This window comes from Schistocerca cancellata, chromosome 1 (genome assembly GCF_023864275.1).
Source record: "Schistocerca cancellata isolate TAMUIC-IGC-003103 chromosome 1, iqSchCanc2.1, whole genome shotgun sequence".
Lineage (NCBI taxonomy): Eukaryota > Metazoa > Arthropoda > Insecta > Orthoptera > Acrididae > Schistocerca > Schistocerca cancellata.
Window position 1 is genome coordinate 599,321,390 of NC_064626.1, and position 16,904 is coordinate 599,338,293.

Sequence of the window (16,904 nt, forward strand, 5' to 3'; positions counted from 1 at the left end):
GTCGGAAGGACAGACTCGGCATACAGGAAACACAAAACAACCTTCGGTGACATTAAAAGCAAGGGTTGTAACATTAAGAGTGCAACGGGAATTCCACTGTTAAATGCAGAGGAGAGAGCGGATAAAAAGAATACATTAAAAGCCTCTATGAGAGGGAAGATTTGTCTCATATGATAGAAGTAGAAGCAGGAGTCGATTTAGAAAATATCGGGGATCCATTATTAAAATCAGAATTTAAAAGTGCTTTGGAGGACTCAAGCCAAAATAAGGCAGAAGGGATAGATAACATTCCATCAGAATTTATAAAATCATTGGGGGAAGTGGCGACAAAACGACTATTCAAGTTGGTGTGTAGAATGTATGAGTCTGGCGACATACCATCTGAGTTTCGGAAAAGCAATATCCACACAATTCCGAAGACGGTAAGAGCTGAGAAGTGCGAGAAATATCGCACAATCAGCTTAACAGCTCATGAATCCAAGTTTCTTACAACAATAATACACAGAAGAATGGAAAAGAAAATTGAGGATGCGCTAGATGACGATCAGTTTTGCTTTAGAAAAGGTAAAGGCAGTTCTGACGTTGCGGATAATAACGGAAGCAAGACTAAAGAAAAATCAAGACACGTTCATAGGATTTGTCGAACTGGAAAAAGGGTTCGACAATGTAAAATGGTGCAAAATGTTCGAAATTCTGAAAAAACCAGCGGTAAGCTAGAGGTAGAGACGGGTCATATACAATATGTACAACAACCAAGAGGGAATAATAAGAGTGGACGACCTAGAACGAAGTGCTACGTATTAAAAAGGGTGCAAGACAAGGATGTAGCCTTTCGCCCCTACTGTTCAATCTGTACCTCGAGGAAGCAGTGATGGAAATAAAAGAAAGGTTCAGGAGTGGAATTAAAATTCAAGGTGAAAGGATATCAGTGACGCGATTCGTTGATGATATTGTTATCTTGAGTGAAAGTGAAGAAGAATTACATGACCTGCTGAATGGAATGAACGGTCTAATGAGTACAGAGTATGGACTGAGAGTAAATCGAAGAAAGACGAAGGCAATGAGAAGTAGTAGAAATGAGAACAGCGAGAAACTTAACATCAGGATTGATGGGCACGAAGTAGATGAAGTTAAGGAATTCTGGTACCTAGGTAGTAAAATAACGAGTGACGGACGGAGCAGGGAGGACATCAAAAGCAGACTAGCACTGGCAAAAAGGGCATTCCTGGCCAAGAGAAGTCTACTAACATAGAATGTTGTCGTCTTCAGTCCTGAGACTGATTTGATGCAGCTCTCCATGCTACTCAATCCTGTGCAAGCTTCTTCATCTCCCAGTATCTACTGCAACCTACATCTTTCTGAATCTCCTTAGTGTATTCATCTCTTGGTCTCCCTCTACAATTTTTACCCGCCACACTGACCTCCAATGCGAATTTTGTCAGACATAGTGGGTATAAAAATGAAAAAGCTGGCATACTATGCTTACTTTCATTCCATAATGTCATATGGGATTTTTTTTGGGGGTAATTCATCAAGCCAAGCTAAAGCTTTCCGGGCACAAAAACGTGCAGTAAGAATTATATGTGGTGTGAACTCAAGAACATCCTGCAGAAGCCTGTTTAGGGAACTAGGGATACTAACTACAGCTTCCCAATATATTTATTCCTTAATGAAATTTGTCATTAAAAATATATCACTTTTTCAAACCAACAGCTCAATTCATGGAATCAATACTAGAAATAAGAATAATCTTCACAAGGATTTAAAGTCACTTAGTCTTGTACAAAAAGGTGTGCATTATTCAGGAACACACATTTTCAATAACTTGACAGCAGCCATAAAAAGCTTAACAACCAATGAATTCAGTTTAAGAGAAGCCTAAAGGATTTATTAGTGGCCAACTCCTTCTACTCCATTGATGAATTTCTTAGTAAAACCAATTGATTTGTATATAAGTACAACATAACTTCTGCACAATTTCAGTGCAGTAATGTGTTCACCGAAAATTTGTGTGTCTGTGTGTGTGTGTGTGTGTGTGTGTGTGTGTGTGTGTGTGTGTAAGTATAATCTAACTTCTGCACCATTTCAGTGCAGTAATGTGTTTATTGTAAATAAGTATTACAGTAGTTGTATTACATGTTTATTACCTTATAAATAAGTAAAAAACTTTTTTATTTTAAATTCGGTGCATTAGTATTTGTAAAATGACTCTTAGTGTTCATTAAAAAATGACGGTCATTCCACTTGGGACCTGTGGAATGTTACATTAGCTTGTTTGTTTTAGTTGTAAGTATTTGTCGTGTATTGTTGTTTTTCTTACATGTTCCACATCCTGGAGGACCTCCTCACTGCGGATCAGTTGGAATGAAAGCAAATCTAATCTAATCTAATCTAAATTGGTGATCCCTTGATGCCCCAGAACATGTCCTACCAACCGGTCCCTTCTTCTTGTCAAGTTGTGCCACAAAATCCTCTTCTCCCCAATTCTATTCAATGTCTCCTCATTAGTTATGTGATCTACCCATTTAATCTTCAGCGTTCTTCTGTAGCACCACGTTTCGAAAGCTTCTATTCTCTTCTTGTCCAAACTATTTATCGTCCATATTTCACTTCCAATCATAGCTACACTCCATGCAAATACTTTCAGAAATGACTTCCTGGCACTTAAATCTATACTCGATGTTAACAAATTTCTCTTCTTCAGAAACGCTTTCCTTGCCATTGCCAGTCTACATTTTATACCCTCTCTACTTCAACCATCATCAGTTATTTTTCTCCCCAAACAGCAAACCTCCTTTACTACTTTAAGCGTCTCATTTCCTAATCTAATTCCCTCAGCATCACCCAACTTAATTAGACTACATTCCATTATCCTCGTTTTGCTTTTGTTGATATTCATCTTATATCCTCCTTTCAAGACACTGTCCAATCCGTCCAATTGCTCTTACAAGTCCTTTGCTGTCTCTGACAGAATTACAATGTCATCGGCGAACCTCAACGTTTTTATTTCTTCTCCATGGATTTTAATACCTACTCCGAATTTTCCTTTTGTTTCCTTCACTGTTTGCTCAATATACAGATTGAATAACATCGGGGACAGGCTACAACCCTGTCTCACTCCCTTCCCAACCACTGCTTCCCTTTCATGTCCCACGACTCTTATAACTGCCATCTGCTTTCTGTACAAATTATAAATAGCCTTTCGCTCCCTGTATTTGACCACTGCCACCTTCAGAATTTGAAAGAGAGTATTCCAGTCAGCATTGTCAAAAGCTTTCTCTAAGTCTACACATGCTAGAAACGTAGGTTTGCCTTTCCCTAATCTATCTTCTAAGTCATAGGGTCAGTATTGCATCACGTGTTCCAATATTTCTACGGAATCCGAACTGATCTTCTCCAGGTCGGCTTCTACGAGTTTTTCCATTCGTCTGTAAAGAATTCCTGTCAGTATTTTGCAGCCGTAACTTATGAAGCAGTTAGGTCGTAAATTTTCCCTCCTGCAACACCTGCTTTCTTTAGGATTGGAATTATTATATTCTTCTTGAAGTCTGAGGGTATTTCGCCTGTCTCATTCACCTTGCTCACTGAATGGTAGAGTTTTGTCAGGGCTGGCTCTCCCAAGGCTGTCAGTAGTTCTAATGGATGTTGTCTACTCCTGGGGCCTTATTTCGACTTAAGTCTTTCAGTGCTTTGTCAAACTCTTCACGCAGTATCATATCTCCCATTTCATCTTCACCTACGTCCTCTTCCATTTGCATGATATTTCCCTGAAGTACATCGACCTTGTGTAGACCCTCTATATAGTCCTTCCACCTTTCCGCTTTCCCTTCTTTGCTTAGAATTGGTTTTCCATCTGAGCTCTTGATATTCATGCAAGTGGTTCTCTTTTCTCCAAAGGTCTCTTTAATTTTCCTGTAGGCAGTATCTATCTTACCCCTAGTGAGATAAGCCTCTACATCCTTACATTTGTCCTCTAGCAATCCCTGCTTAGCCATTTTGCACTTCCTGTCGATCTCATTTTTGAGACGTTTGTATTCCTTTTTGGGTACTTCATTTACTGCATTTTTATATTTTCTCCTTTCATCAATTAAATTCAATATCTCTTCTGTTATCCGAGGATTTCTACTAGCCCTCATCTTTTTACCTACTTGATACTCTGCTGCCTTCGCTATTTCATCTCTCAAAGCTATCCATTCTTCTTCTACTGTATTTCTTTCCCCTGTTCCTGTCATTCGTTCCCTAATGCTCTCTCTGAAACTCTCTAGAACCTCTGTTTCTTTAAGTTTATCCAGGTCCCATCTCCTTAAATTCCCACCTTTTTGCAGTTTCTTTAGTTTTAATCTACAGTTCATAACCAATAGAGTCTACATCTGCCCCTAGAAAGGTCTTACAGTTTAAAACCTGGTTCCTAAATCTCTTTCTTACCATTATATAATCTGACTGGAACTTTCTATTGTTTCCAGGCCTCTTCTACGTATACAATCTTCTTCCATGATTCTTAAACCAAGTGTTAGCTATGATTAAATTATGCTCTGGGCAAAATTCTACCAGGCGGTTTCCTCTTTCATTTCTTACCTCCATTCCATATTCACCTACTACTTTTCCTTCTTTTCCCACTACCGAGTTCCAGTCCCCTATGACTATTAAATTTTTGTCTCCGTTCATAATCTAAATAATTTCTTTTATCTTATCAAACATTTCATCAATCTCTTCGTCATCTGCGGAGCTAGTTGGCATATAAACTTGTACTACTGTGGTAGGCGTGGGCTTCGTGCCTATCTTGGCCACAATAATGCGTTCACTATGCTGTTCGTAGCAGCTGACCCGCGCTCCTATTTTTTTATTCATTATTAAACCTACTCCTGCATTTCCCCTATTTGATTTTCTATTTATAACCTTGTATTCACCTGACCAGAAGTTCGCTAATTCCCACTATATCTAACTTTAACCAATCCATTTCCCTTTGTAAGTTTTCTAACCTACCTGCCCGATTAAGGAATCTGACATTCCACGTCCGATTCGTAGAACACCAGTTTTCTTTCTCCTGATAACGACGTCATCCTGACTAGTCCCCGCCCGGAGATCCGAATGGGGGACTATTTTACCTCCGGAATATTTTACCCAAAAGGACGCCATAATCATTTAACCATACAATTACGCTGCATGCCCTCGGAAAAAATTACGGCTGTAGTTTCCCCTTGCTTTCAGCCATTCGCAGTACCAGCACAGCAAGGCCGTTTTGGTTTATGTTACAAGGTCAAATCAGTCACTCATCCAAACTGTTGCTCCTGCAACTACTGAAAAGGCTGCTGCCCCTCTTCAGGAACCACACGTTTGTCTGGCCTCTCAACAAATACCCCTCCGTTGTGGTTGCACCTACAGTACAGTCAACTGTATCGCTGAGCTGCGCAAGCCTCCCCACCAATGGCAAGATCCATGGTTCACATATTATGCGTCCGATAGCTAAAATGTGGAAGAAAGGCATTCAGTAGAGTTGGAAGGTTGCTTGTGCACTACTTTCGCATAATTTAAGCATCAATTATGCTGGCACTAGCCTTACACCCTCTTCCCCTCTCATCCATTGTCTTTGACTGTGGTTACCTCCCCCTATGGCACGGATGCAGTGCTGGACTTAAGGAACGATGACAGTAGTGAACAATCAATTGCCTACAAGACAAAAACACACACACAGCTGCTCAAACGAATTACTTGCAGATTATCTTTACAATTAAGATTTTCATGTTTACCTGTCCAGAAACAAGTTCACACTCATTATAAACCACAAACCTCTGCTAGAGCGCTGAGGGCTACGCTCCCATCTTCCAGAGCAGATAGCACAATGGTTTCAGCATTGGGCATTTTTCCTCAGCTCCAACAATTAAACCTTTAAATAAAAACCCACACTACAACACACAAAAGCAGACACTCTATCTCACCTTATTGTGGGACCAGACCCAATCTTCGACCACCAGGACTTCTGAAGTTTCCACATAGGCATGGAACAGCAACACTTTGGATGGGTTTCTTATTACAGGTGCTCGGATCACTCCAGACATGTGCTATGACTATATTATGTTGCGTCAAGCATTATATGCTGCATGGTTGGCCCACATATTTTTCAAAGGGCACAAGTCCAATGTTCCTGGCCTGGGCTCGCCTCTCCCACCATGTGTTGGTCGTCAGCGATGTTCTCCTGCTGTGCTGCGGATACAAGTTTTACAATTCTTACATCTTGGTCTTTGGAGTGTGTAATGGATTAGATTCCTTGTGTAGCGACATTCCTACTGGCTAGAACTGAACATGGACATGAAAGCTATGGTGTACAGCTGTTCCACATTTGCCTGCACCAGACTGCTCCACCAAATCCTGGCCCCTCTCTATGCTCTATGTGATTTATTGTTGTGGACGCCTACTCTACCTATTCCTATGTCGTCAGCATGGCGCTCACCACGACAAAGGCCAAATTTAATATGTTTGTCCTGATTCTTGCCATCAGAAGGATTCCCTGTATGGTCATGTCAGACAACGGGTTCCAATTTTAGCTGACGGCTTTCGATCAATTCTGCACCACAAATGGCATCAAACATGTATTTAGTCTGGAGTTTTACCTGTACTCTAATGATGAAGCAGAGTATACGGTGCAGAAGTTGAAACAGCAGTGTTAAAAGTAATGGGGTCGACCGCCACCATAAATGTGTTCACTACGTCGCTGAGCGCTTAGAAGACCACTCCTGTCCACAAATGTAACCCAGCAATGCTCATCCATGCGCAGCAGCTGCATACCCACCTCCATCTCCTTGCTCCACAGCTTTGGGAGCCCCAGACCTGGCATGCTGAGCACTATCCACCTGGCACAGTTGTGTTCATACGAGGCAAAAGACGCGTGGGCGCTGGCCATAGAGGTTATCACCTAGGAAAAACTCTCAAGGCAGTTGACACTCTAAAGTGTTTGGAGAGGAATCATATCGACCACCTGCATTTACGTTAACCAACTGTGTCACCGTCGGTGGCTCAGGCCGACTTGGAAATTCCATCTTTGCTGGTCCCACAACCAAACAGGTATAACTTGCACTCCAGAACAACAACAGTTGTTCCTGTGAACATGGATGTAGAGTTCTCACCACAGCCACCAAATGCGCGGCTGATGTCGCCCGAGCCGCCACTACCCAACATGTTGCCAGACCACCTATTTCCTCTAACCAGCTGGGGACCTTAAGTGCCAGGAAAACAACTGTGCCACAAGTTCACCTTCCAAAGCATCATCCAGATCGCTTCCGCCCTAAGCATACATTGCAGGAAGGAATGATCTGGTATCCTGGCCCAGTGATTTTGAAAGCTTGCTGAAGGACATGGAATTCGATGACGACCGCTAGGCGGCACTGATACATCTGCAATGCTGTCCGTAGAGCCACACCCATCTTGTTGGCTAATTACAGTTCTTGGCCACACCTGAATACTAGCAGCCCTGCAGCTTTGTCTTCAGTCGTGATTTCACTGTAATCTTGCATTGTTCTCACTACACATCGTTGTTTTCGTCTCAGAATTATCTAAGCATTAGGTTTTCGATTCTGGATACTAATTCGAGCCCATTATTCTGCTGTATCGTCTCCAGTGTCCATCTCTGTCTAGTTGTTGTCCTGTTCCCACTCGACGAATTGCTGTTGACAGCCCTTGGTCAGTCGACCAGTTTCTGCGGGTTTTTCTCATCACATTCTGGATACTATAATTACATACGTAGTTTCCTCACTGTCGACAAGAAATTACCCAAGAGAGCTGGCGCGCAGTGGTAAGAGGTAGGACTGGTATTTCGGAGGATGGTAGGAAAATTGTCTCACGAATTGTTTCTAAATCTCTTATGGCAAAAACCATGATGGTTTCTTTTCAAAGGAAGATGCCGATTTCCCTCCCCAACTTGGGATTGAGCTCCATTTTCTCATAGGTGCAATATTAAATTCTAATTTTCCTATTATGTGTCTTTTATCCTTCAGACTAGTTGGTTTTGGAAACATGTAATCTCAACAATGGAAGTGTTTCATTACCTCTTTAATGTAATTTCTGTTACTAATTTGTAATCAAGAGTGTAGACGTATCTGACTAAATTCAAGTATAGCTATCCGCTTTTCCTATATTTTCATGTTCTGCATACTTAGTTTCTTGTCACATCCGCTACTTGCTTGAAGCATCCAAGGAGTGGGAAAGAACGTGACTCCCCGATTCACGTCGCTGTCATATCGCGCCTACTGCGTAATCACGCTCTGTTCTCTGTCGACAGGTGCTGCCCCGCTGCGAGGCGGTGTTCCACAAGTGCTTCTTCGAGGGCGCTCCGCTCAACTGCTGCCGAGAGATGTCGCTGCAGCGAGCGCCCGTCGGCTTCTGCTACTCCTTCAACTCGCTCACGTCTGAGGCTAGGAGGCACTGGTCTGTTAGCTCACACCACAAGATCAGCTTTCCTGTAATTCCGTTGGAAAATGTTCACCTCATTTGTTACGTTCTCGAAATCATTAATTAGTCTGAAATTTAAAGTGCCGCCTTGTTGTACAGTCACATGCAGAGAACTAAAAAACACTGTAGCAAAAAAAAAAGAAAGACACTTTTGTTAGATAGGGAGGCGATCAGAAGGTTTCTTGGTCAGGCGTAGAGATGTCGCTGATACGAAGTGTCAGGGTATTTCGTGCATACGAGGGGGAATAGCTTTGTCAACCTGGCTCTCACAAGGATACCAGTAGCTCTGAGGGAATGTCGTCACTCCTGGGGACGAGTTTCGATTTCGGTCTTTCAGTGCACTGCCAGATTCATCTCGCAGTATCGTATCTCCACCTCAATTTCTCTTTCCTCTTCCCTTTACATAATATTGCCTTCAAGTTCATTTCCCTTGTATAGCCACTCTATATATTCCTTGCATCTTTGTTTTCCCTTCTTTGCTTAGTACTGGTATTCCATCCGAGCTTTTGATATTCATGCGGCTGCATCTCTTTTCTCCAAAGGACTCACTTTTTTCTATAGGCGGTATCTGTTTTTTTCCATTATATTTATACTTCATCAAAATGTTCAGTCAGTTATAGAAAAATACTACATGCCGTTAATCTATTTTAGAACTTGAAAACTCACGAAATATATGCGTACCCCGCGGACAAAAATACGCAGATTGTTCAGAAATATTATCTGAGTATTTTAGATATGAGAGACCAGTTATCTCCGGTAGATAATTACAAAATTATGTACACTATAGGCCATTAATATTGCTACACCAGAAGAAATGCAGATGATAAACGGGTATTCAATGGACAAATATATTATACTAGAACTGACATGTGATTACATTTTCACGCAATTTGGGTGCATAGATCCTGAGAAATCAGTACCCAGAACAACCATCTCTGGCATTAATAACGGCCTTGATACGCATGGGCATTGAGTCAAACAGAGCTTGGATGGCGTGTACAGGTACAGCTGCGCATGCAGCTTCAACACGATACCACAGTTCATCAAGAGTAGTGACTGACGTATTGCGACGAGCCAGTTGCTCGGCCACCATTGACCAGACGTTTTCAATTGGTGAGAGCTCTGGAGAATATGCTGGCCAGGGCAGCAGTTGAACATTTTCTGTATCCAGAAAGGCCCGTACAGAACATACAACATGCGGTCGTGCATTATCCTGCTGAAATGTAGGGTTTCGCAGGGTTCGAATTAAGGGTAGAGCCACGGGTCGTAACACATCTGAAATGTAACGTCCACTGTTCAAAGTGCCGTCAATGCGAACAAAAGGTGAGCGAGACGTGTAACCAATGGCACCCCATACCATCACGCCTGGTGATACGCTAGTATGGCGATGACGAATACACGCTTCCAATGAGCGTTCACCGCGATGTCGCCAAACACGGATGCGACCATCATGATGCTGTAAACAGAACTTGGATTCATCCGAAAAAATGACGTTTTGCCATTAGTGCACCAAGGTTCGTAGTTGAGTACACCATCGCAGGAGCTCCTGTCTGTGATGCAGCGTCAACAGTAACCGCAGCCATGATCTCCGAGCTGATAGTCCATGCTACTGCAAACGTCGTCGAACTATTCGTGCAGATGGTTGTTGTGTTGCATACGTCCCCATATGTTGACTCAGGGATCGAGTCGTTGCTGCACGATCCGTTACAGCCATGCGGGCTGTCATCACGACTGCTAGTGATAGGAGGCCGTTGGGATCCAGCACGGCGTTGCGTCTTACCCTCCGGAACCCACCGATTCCATATTCTGCTAATAGTCATTGGATCTCGATCAACGCGAACAGCACTGTCTTGATACGATAAACCGCAATCGCGATAGGCTACAATCCGACCTTTATCAAAGTCGGAAACGTGATGGTACGCATTTCTCCTCCTTACACGAGGCATCACAACAACGTTTGACCAGGCAACGCCGGTCAACTGCTGTTTGTGTATGAGAAATCGGTTGGAAACTTTCCTCATGTCAGCACGCTGGAGGTGTCGCCACCGGCGCCAACCTTGTGTGAATGCTCTGAGAAGCTAATCATTTGCATATTACAGCATGTTCTTCCTGTCGGTTAAATTTCGCGTCTGTAGCACCTCATCTTCGCGGTGTAGCCACTTTTAATGGTCAGTAGTGTAATTATGATATTTCCGGTTTGTTACTACAGATTACTTTGTTTTCATGAAAACAACCTGAAAATAGTGATAAAGCCTTTAATACATTATTCAAAACGCAGAACACAGAGCACAAAGTAAGTCAACAACACTCAGACAGATGCAAAACTACTGCAATGTGGTGCAGTTGAGGGTCAAGGGTGAAGTGTGCATTACTTTTGTCAGTAGCATAATCCGTAAATAAATGAAATAAGTGTGTTTCCAAAGCAGACAAACAGACTGTACTGTGGAAATTTGCAATGTTATGGAGATATTTCTAGTAGATTTCTGATTCAAAGATAAACGGGATAAGAAATGAAACGGCATGCTATAAAGAGCTACAGGGGATGACGAATGCTTTACAACAAACCAGCTAAGTACCTGGCTTTACCCAGACATGTACTCGCATTTATTACAGCTCTATTCGTCCATCTCCTCCTTCCCGCTCTCTCTGCCCATCTCCTTTCTCTGCTCATCTCGTAGTCCACCCTCTGTCTGTCCATCTCCTCTTCTTTCTCTGTCCACTTCGTCCTCCCCAAGTCTCCGTCCTTCCTCTCCTCCCCCATTCTTAGTCCATCTCCTCCATCTCCCTCTCTGTCCATCTCCACCTGTTTCCTTTCTCTGTCCATCTCCTTGTCCCGCATATCCGTATCCACCTACTCATTCGCCCCCCCCCCTCACCCCTTTGCCTGTCCACCTCTTCGTCCCCTTTCCCTGTCCGCGTTTTCACCCCCATCCCAATAGGATTTTGCCGGATCTTATGACCACAGCACTTCTTTCCAAATTGTAAGTAACATTTGTACCAAGTTTGGTTGTAATCGATCGAGGGGTTAAGAACCAGCTTTTTGCCAACGGCGTTGCTGCATATGTACGTGTCACATACATTTAACAAATTTCACACATATTTCACCTGTATCTCTAGCGAATTTCGCCCTGTAGTTTCGTTTTCACGCAGCTCAATGTCTATGACGTCATATCTTCTGGACTATGTGTCGTACAATGATATGTTTTTACACGTACATTCAGTGGTATATGTGAATATGTACTGCGAATAGAGTGATTAGTAAAGAAGTAACAAATTTAAAGGTTATGCCTGTTTCGACAGTTTTACTGCTTGAACAGCGAAAATGAAATAAACGATGACCTACATTCCATTTGCCGCGTTGGGTAGCCGTGCGGTTTGAGGCGTCTTGTCACGGTTCGCGCGGCTCCCCCGTCGGAGGTTCGAGTCCCCCCTCAGGCATGGGTGTCCTTATCGTAAGTTAGTTTAAGTTAGATTAAGTAGTGCGTAAGCCTAGGGACCGATGTCCTCAGCAGTTTGGTCCCATAGTGAGGCAGAAAAAGTCTCGTAAACGTTTAAAATTATGCGTTAAGTTTGCTGCACTTTGCTAAGTGTTCTCATTCTCAAATACTGGATAAATATGGTCTGGCTATTTGTGAGTTATGATCTTCACTGCTTCTTCATCCGCACCCCTTTCATAGTCTGATGGTCTTTGTCCCCACTATTGTTCTTTCCAGGCACGAAATGATATGTATACCAAGTACAGTACAAATCTACCCAGTAGTTTAGGAGGAGATGTGGAACGTATGTGCAAGTGTACACCAGAGTGAAACATGCTCTTATCACGGTTCAAAAAATAAAAATAGAGAAGGTAACTAGCTTTCCGACTTCCGTGGCAGCTTCAGAGATATTTAAATCAAAAAAATCTTGAAATATTCGCTCCTTTTCAATTGTTAGTATTACGAGTATTACACATGTCATTTAATATGATCCACTGTGTCAAGTAAAGTAACATGATACATGATGAAATGTCATATAACACGACACATGTCATCATGTCATCCAGCATGGCGTTTGTCATGTCACGCAATATGGTACAATGTGTTATTAAACTTGCATCCCCACTCTGAGGCACTTCCTATTATAGATGCGCCTCCACTCTCGGATACTTACTATTGTAGATGAATCCCACTCTTCGAAAGTACATAAATTTATGTCTATTTGTCCCTGCATCCCTCACCATTCGTGTAAGAGGGTTTGGTGGAGAGGAGAAATGGTCCCATCGATGAAAAAATCCAATCAAGCCCTACCCCCTTCCAGAAATCAAAAAATTATCTTAGCGTGCTACCAGAAACAAATCAATTCCCATAAATTTTATCCCCACAGAAAAACATTATATTATATATCTTATAAATCTTCTGGATTTTGGGCACACGATCATGGACTTTAGGCTATATATTGCAAGCAGCAGGTGTGCCAACACCTTGCTGCTAAGAGAGCTTGCTGTGTCGGGGAAGTAAGGCAAACATGTAAAAAAAGCGCCGATACATCAACTTAGTTTCCTACTTTTACGTCCTTACCTCTGCCCAGGATATACTGGCCTGTTCTTGTGCTATGATAGTAGCAGTTTTCATTTTGGTTTCCAAGTTTTACTCTACTATAATTTTGACATTGGACAGGCACAGCTTGGTAACCGATGTAGACTGCTGTTGACTCGCGCGACAACTGATCCGGTATAGGTTTTTTCATTTTTTTTTTTTTATCGTCTTTCGAGCCATGTTGCTTGAATTGGGCATCGTTAGCCTGGCTCCTCTACGGTTACGCGCGTGATATGGTTGAACCTCTATAGTATAGCCTCATGTCTTCAGGGCACACAAGACTCATCATTTCTTAAATTTTTTTAATATTTTTTAGTTTTTATTATTATGTTTTCTATTTTTTAATTTCTTAAAATTTTGTTTTATATTTGTTGTACTTTTTTAAGTTTTTTTGTTTTATAGTAAGACATATTTAATTCATGTGCACTTGAGACCGTATACGCAAACACATGATGAAAAAACCATAAACATTTAATAGAGTGGACAAAATAACAGCAGCTATAAATATAATACCGAACGAAATATTAAATACTGTGCGAAGTTTAGGTTAGTAATGTAAGCACATACGTAGTTTATATTACGTAGATAAACTTACGATACAACCATATTATATAAATAAACTTAGGTAAAACCTTACTATATTGTGAGCAGAACAATTCGTGCAACAAATAATAAGCTATTGAAAAGCGAACATCTTGTTATTATCTGTTATCTTAAACTTCTTATCGTTGTTTATTTAAAGTACGCAATGATAACAAATTGAAAATTAATAAACTGCCGTTAGAAAAACTCGCGTGATTAAGTCCTGCGCGAAATGTTGCGACAATCAATTAAGTATAACTGGCTGAAGTAAGCAGACGAACTGTGAAACAATTAATGTGCAACAAAATAGTATGAGCTTTTCAGTCCTGTACGAGTATTGACGAACTTGAGCTCCTTTTTTTTTACAAAGTAAATTTTCCAAATGATAGCACAATAGTTTTTTAAAAAAATGGAATAAAAAATTTTCTGTCTGTTAGAAATTAGGTGACCTTTCTTCTGACTATTTTTACAGTAGTTTTATTGTTGGTTTAACTTTACACGTGGTCATCGATAGAGCTTTAAATGCTCGATCAAACAGTATATCATCTTATAGCGGGCTGGGCATTTGGCACGTACATCGCTTGAACGTCCAAAGAGTTTTCTACGGTTTTAAGCCATTGGTGAATAAAGTCTTTAATGTGTAAACAATGAAATGATAATCAACAGTAGTAAACAGTTTTCTTTAAATATATACAAATGCAGCGCTTAAAATGCAACGCATTTGTATGAAAAACAGTTTCATGCGCAAACACGTGATTTTTCGCTCATAAGACCCAAACGATGAAATATTTTTGCAGACGCTTCTTATAATTACCGTAAGAATGTATTCTTTATTATCAGCTGTATCACTTTCAACCATTTCAGCACGTGCAATTCGCGTAAAACTGGATTTATACGTATTTTACGTGCAACTTTAGACCTCGTATTGTGGCACCGGATAAACCTTTCACAAAACAACTCTACGACCGTTAACTACATGTTTTTGTCTATCTTCTTACAAATTTTGAATTGATTCGCACAAGCCTGAAATGTAGATGTGACGCGCGTTACGAAAGCCACAAAAAAGTGTTTTTTGTACTTAAAATCGGAATGAAGTTAGATTTTTGAAAGCACGTTTTCAATTTTATCATAATAGTGCGCTTTTTATTTATTTGGATCGTTTTAAACCGTTTCTGAGCATTCAGTTCACGTAATTTTTTGTGCTATATTTAACTCGACTTTAAAACATCGTATCTCGACGACGAATAGAGGTTATTGGATTGACTTTTTTTTTTTTACTTTATCTGTTTATCTATTTTCGTGCAAACTTTGAGCCGATTCGTAGATGTTTAAAGTATCGAAGTGGAGCGCTTCAAAAACCTCCCAGAAAAACGTGTGGGATCCTAACGAAGCAAGATTTTTTTTTTCAAAAGCTTATCTTAGACCACTCTCTGATACACCGGTGGACCACATTTGAGGCCACCGCCTGGTTCCAGTCCGGACTAATTTAAGGGTGACACACACAAATGGTGCCACTGCCTGAGCAGTAATTTCAGCCCAATTAAAATCTTTTGCAAAAGGAGTTAATCGATTCGCACAATTTCCCTGGACCCCAACTCCGTTTCGTCGTTCAAACGTTACGTAATATAGTACAAAATAATTACAGTAAGTCAGATGTTCGAAATGCTATACAAACGGCCGCTGGTCCGGGCTCAACCAAAAACTTTTCATCCCATGTTCCTAGATCGGATAGCAAGCGAGCACCAAGCGTTCCCCCCCACCCCCCCACCCCCCTCCCACCCTCCTCACCCTCATCCACTTTAAACCATGGTTCTGCGCGCGGGCTTTTCATGCGTATTTGAAGTCCATATCTTTATTCTTTATGTCTACATATTTGTAACCTTCCGAATTGTATGGCGATGTGTAACGTAACTATGTCGGTGCTTGAGAAACAGCGTACTGTAATCGAGTTTCTAGTTAGAAGATTTGTTCACACGTGGAGCACCTCTTCTTCAACATGACAATGCCGGATAACAGACGAGCGTTGCGACATCTGCAACAATCCGACGCCTTCTGTTCTCTGTCATCGATCGTCCTCCAAACAGTCGCCACTCAGCCCCATCCGATTTTCATTGTTTCCAAAACTTAAAGAGCACCTTCGAGGACTTCAACTTGATAGTGACGAGGCGTTGCGAGCAGGGGTGATATTGTGACTCCCTCAACAGAGTCAAACATTCTACAGTGACGGTATCAACAAACTGGTCTATCGTTGGGAGAAATGTGTTCGTCGCAAGCGTGACATGTTGAGAAATAAGTTTGTAGGTATGAAGAATAAACATGTGTTATTAACGTTTATGTCCTCTAAAAAGCCTTATTAGATTTCGCATTAAAAATTCGGAGGCATTACTTTTCAGCACGCTCTCGTATGTGCAGACTGCACAGAGAACCTGCATGAACAACCACGAAAACATTGTCGAGGGTTTTCGGATTCATCTTGTGTATGCAGAATGAAACAAAACGATAATGAGTAACTCAGAAGCATCGCAGGGAGTTTGTTGGGTAAAAAACTGAGCGTAGGAAGAAATTCGACTTCATCCAACGATGCCACTGAACTCCGAAACTATAGGGGTAAACGCCCGCTTTTAAGTCATCCTTTCGGCAAGTGACCTGAGTCTTATATGCAAGGGACTGCTTGGTATGGAGAAGTAAAAACCTAGCTGACAAACAAAAGCAGAACGAACCGAAAATGAGCGTAAGGAGACTAATGATTTTAAAAGTAAGAGGTTGTCAACCAACTTGAGTAAAATTCCTAAGACATTTTGGTCGTATGTAAAATCAGTAAGTGGGTCGAAATCATCTATTCATTCTTTCAGCGACCACACCGGCACCGAAACGGAACATAACAGAGAGAAAGCCGAAATACTGAATTCGGTCTTCCGAAGTTGTTTCACCGCCGAAGATCGTAATACTGTCCCTCCTTTCAATCGTCGTACGAACATCCAAATGGCAGATATTGAGATAACCGATCGCGGAATTGAAAAGCAGCTGTAATCGCTTAGTAGCGGAAAGGCTTCAGGACCAGATGAGATACCTATAAGATTCTATAAAGATCATGCGAAAGAGCTTGCTCCCCTTCTAGCAGCAACTTATAGTAGATCGCTTTAGCAACGAAAGGTTGGAAAAAAGCGCAGGTCATTCCCGTTTTTAAGAAACGCCGTAAGACAGATCCACACAATTATAGACCTACATCATTGACGTCAATCTGTTGTAGAATTATGGAACATGTTTTATGCTCAAGAATTATGACGTTCTTCGGAAATGAACATC

At 41.5% G+C, this 16,904-nt stretch overlaps 1 protein-coding gene across 1 annotated transcript in view; it reads left to right on the forward strand.

Annotated features, from left to right (window-relative positions):
- Nucleotides 1-16,904, forward strand: part of LOC126089446 (pickpocket protein 19-like) — a 151,576-nt gene that overhangs the window by 33,466 nt on the left and 101,206 nt on the right. Inside the window, exon 3 of the mRNA XM_049906913.1 lies at nt 8,273-8,418. Within this exon, the coding sequence (XP_049762870.1) occupies nt 8,273-8,418 (146 nt within the window). The remainder of the gene's footprint in view (nt 1-8,272; nt 8,419-16,904) is intronic.